The sequence below is a fragment of the Frankliniella occidentalis genome, unplaced genomic scaffold (genome assembly GCF_000697945.3).
Source record: "Frankliniella occidentalis isolate FOCC.00 unplaced genomic scaffold, Focc_3.1 Scaffold5, whole genome shotgun sequence".
Classification (NCBI taxonomy): domain Eukaryota; kingdom Metazoa; phylum Arthropoda; class Insecta; order Thysanoptera; family Thripidae; genus Frankliniella; species Frankliniella occidentalis.
In genome coordinates, this window is record NW_026267135.1 from 1,829,741 (window position 1) to 1,833,464 (window position 3,724).

The 3,724-nt window shown below is 48.0% G+C and overlaps 1 protein-coding gene across 1 annotated transcript; it reads right to left on the reverse strand.

The window, feature by feature from the left end:
* Positions 1 to 2,123: 2,123 nt before the first annotated feature.
* LOC127749973 (gastrula zinc finger protein XlCGF17.1-like) lies at positions 2,124 to 3,339 on the reverse strand. The gene has a single exon (XM_052270215.1). It carries the CDS (start codon positions 3,228 to 3,230, stop codon positions 2,142 to 2,144), a length of 1,089 nt encoding a protein of 362 aa, XP_052126175.1. The 5' UTR covers positions 3,231 to 3,339; the 3' UTR covers positions 2,124 to 2,141.
* Positions 3,340 to 3,724: the final 385 nt, after the last annotated feature.

The following is a 3,724-nucleotide window of genomic DNA, read 5'->3' on the forward strand; positions in this document are numbered from 1 at the left end:
TTTTCAAGAGTGTGTCCTATTGGTCGGAATGCACTCGATACAGTACCGGTATTTTACGACTTGTGATGATACGTTTGTATCGGGCGCGCTGGGCCGGGCGCGCCGGGCCCAACCGCAGCCCCATAGAGAGTTACGCCCCTTTTGCATTTTGTGAAAGCGTTTTATCTCATCTCGAGGAGATGCTGTTCGTGGGCCGCGGCAGCTGGACCGGAGCCCTTCGGGCGCTAGGGAGAGAAGCCCCGGTCGTCGTCACAAGGGTGGGAGAAAAAACCCAGCGGGAAATTTGAAGAAAATAAAAAAAATACAAGTAAACGATCAAATAATGTCAACGCCTGGAATTAGCTTCAAAGGTTGTAAAGGGCATTGCGGAGGTACCTCACTGACTGTCCGCTAGTCCGCAGCGGACTGTCCGCTCGTGGAGTGGACCTGGACTCCCGCCCGAGTCGTCGCCGCCCTGGTCGGCGGCAGAGGGGCTGCCCCAGAGGCGTCCGTCGAGTGTGTCCGAGGGGGGCTCCCCCCGGCCTGCCGGCCGCCCGGGACCTCCCCGCCAATGAAAGCGGCCCGGATCGCCCCTTGGCGCGTCCCCGCGGGATCTTCCCCACTAACGCCCTCACCTGCGCGGGATTTTCCTAGGGGGCATTCCTGCCTGCCTCCCTGCAGCTTGTGGGTCAAAAAGCAGCTCGCTACAGGAGGCTGACTGCGCCCTGATGTTGCGGCCGCCACGTCATATCGTTCTGTCCTCCGCTAGCCTAGCCAGTCGCGGATCTGGACTGCGTACTGTTCTGAAATATATGCGAGCGTAAAGAAGACTCGCGCGGCCGTGCAAAATAGTTGCGTAGAGAGTCGTTGAGCGTTTGCAAAGACTTGTTCAAAGCTTTTGCATTTGTGAACTAGCTAGCTGAATTGAACACCCGTACACGCTGTGTGCGAGAATCCCTCTTTTTGTCTCCCCCCCCCCTCCCCCGCTCTCTCTCTCATGTATTCTTTGTGCATAATCATGGTAATCATGCACAAATTGTGCGTAACTATGCACAAATTGTACGAAATTGTGCATAATTTTATGGCTGCGTAAAATTCTGCATGTTTATACAAAGCAAAATGCATCCCTGCTTAGTGTGCGCAAAGTGTTGTTGTGTGGTTTGGTTTTGCTGTAACATCCCTTCCGTTATCCCCACCCGGTATCCTCGACTTCATATCACGCCATCGCCGACGGTGGTCATCGACCAAGGGCTGCTTGTTGTAAATTTAAGAAAATATAAAACAAGACGAAGAAAGAAACGAGAACACATTTGTTTTCTACTTCAAGTTAAACACTTTATTGTTTAAGAATCCATTACAATGGCTTCAAAAAAAATGTTGAAAAATACTACATCCATACTGATAAAGACTAAAACTTTACCTTCGTGTTTTACTTTTTTGAACAGGTTTAAGAAAATCCACCCGGTATAATTTCTTTTGAGTACAAGGAGATGCATACATTTTAATAATATCACGGTGGTTTATGAGTGTTTTAGTCGAGGGGTGCCCAACTCGAAAAAATCGTGTACACCTGATTACCAAAAAGCGATGATTAACAAGGATTACCAGAGATTACCGAGGATTACCGACGATTACCTATGATTACCAAGGGTTTCCGAAGATTACCACTGACAAAAGATTACCAGAGATTACCAAAGATTACCATTGATTACCACAGATTACCAGTGATTCCCAAAGATTACCAGTGATTCCCAAAGATTACCTGTGATTACCAAAGATTACCAGTGATCACCAAAGATTACCAGTGATTACCAAAGATTTCCAGGAATTTCCTTGCTGGATTACTTAGTGGTTACCAAAGATTACCTGGTGATTACCGACGATTACCTGGTGATTACCAACGATTACATAGTGATTACCCTGGATTACCGGTGATTACCCTGGATTACCGAAGATTACCAAGGATTACCGGCGATTACCAAGGATTACCGACGATTACCAAGGATTACTGGCGATTACCAATGATTACTGGTGATTACCAATGATTACTGGTGATTACCAGGGATTACCTACTCTGTGTACACCTGATTACCTCAGTTCGGCACCCCTCGGTTTTAGTGTATTAATTACATGTCCAAACGACTGACTAACTTCCGCGTATTTTAAGCTGTCTTTAGAGAGCCCAGTTTGGCGTAAATTTCTTGTTGAACACACAAATCAAAAGGCTCTTTCACTCGTGTATGCGTCTGGAGATGTGAGCGGAGGCCACTAGATGCCACAAATTTCTTGTTGCATACAGAACACTCGAAAGGCGTTTTCCCTGTGTGTAGTCGGAAATGAGCGGTAAGACCACCACTTTGCGTAAATTTCTTGTTGCAAACAGAACACTCATATCGCTTTTCACCTGTGTGTCTTAGGAGGTGTCTACGTAGGTAACTATTTTGCTTAAACTTCTGGTTGCAGACAGGACATTCGAAAGGGTTTCCTTCTGCGTGCGTTCGGCGATGTTCCGTAAGAGTTTCACGACGCAGAAATCGCTTACTGCACACAGAACACTCGTAGTTTCTTTCTCCGGTGTGCGTTGGGAGATGCACACGGAGATGTCTTTTTTCTGAAAATTTCTTGTTGCACACAGAACACTCGAATGGCTTTTCCCCCGTATGTGTTCGGAGATGTGATTGGAGACTACCACTTTGTGCAAATTTCTTGCTGCACAAAGAACACTCGAAGGGCTTTTCGCCTGTGTGCGTCCGGAAATGTATACGGAGATAAGTAGGTGTTTCGAATTTCTTGTGGCACAAAGAACACTCGTGGCGGTAATTTTTCCCTCTGTCCGTGTGGGTTATTTGGAAATGTTTCCGGAGATAGTCATCTCGCGCAAACTCCTTGTTGCAAACAGAACACTGGAAGCGCCTATTGACTAAATGCGCAACAAGATGTCTATAGAGATTTCTTCTGCTCGCAAATTTCCTTTTGCATTCGAAACAACTATAGGGCTTTTCTCCTGAGTGCGTTCGGAGATGTCCACGGAGAGCACCACTTAGAGCAAATTTCTTGCTGCACAATGAACACTCGTAGGGCTTTTCCCCTGTGTGGGTTCGGAGATGTGCTCGGAGACCACTATCTTGAGCAAATTTCTTGCTGCACAATGCACACTCGTAGGGCTTTTCACCTGTGTGCGTCCGGAAATGTATGCGGTGCCTCTGGCGTGTGGTAAATTTCTTGTCGCACACAGAACATTCGAAGGACATTTCCTGTGTGGGTAGCGAGTGGTACCACCGAATTTCACTACGCACACTACACTTGTCGACCAAATTTGTAATCGTAGATTTCTGTAAATAAACAGATAGGAAATGTAAAAATTTGACTCATTGCTTACTTATTAGCGCATGCAATCTTCTTGCATTCGATTAGATAAGAGTACATGCCGTTGTGATTCTGCAGCTCACTCCGACCGCAGCTCACTGGTGACCGGACCGCACTGTCTGCCGGACTCGCCTGGACTGGACTGACTGTCAGCTCGTGGAGTAGTGGAGTGGGCCTCGACCCACCCCCGAGTCGTCGTCGGCAGAGGGCTGCCAAACCCTCGGCGTCCCCCGAGTGCGCTCGAGGGCGTCCTCGCGCCGTCCGCCCGTCCGCCGCCTGTCTGCCAGAGCGTTGCAAAGACTGTTCAAACCTTTTTGCATATTCTCTCTCTCTCTCTCTCTCTCTCTCTCTCTCTCTCTCTCTCTCTCTCTCTCTCTCT

Bases quoted from the DNA above. Each gene is read 5' to 3' on its own strand.
- LOC127749973 (XM_052270215.1), bottom strand. From the start codon at position 3,230: ATGTCCTTCGAATGTTCTGTGTGCGACAAGAAATTTACCACACGCCAG.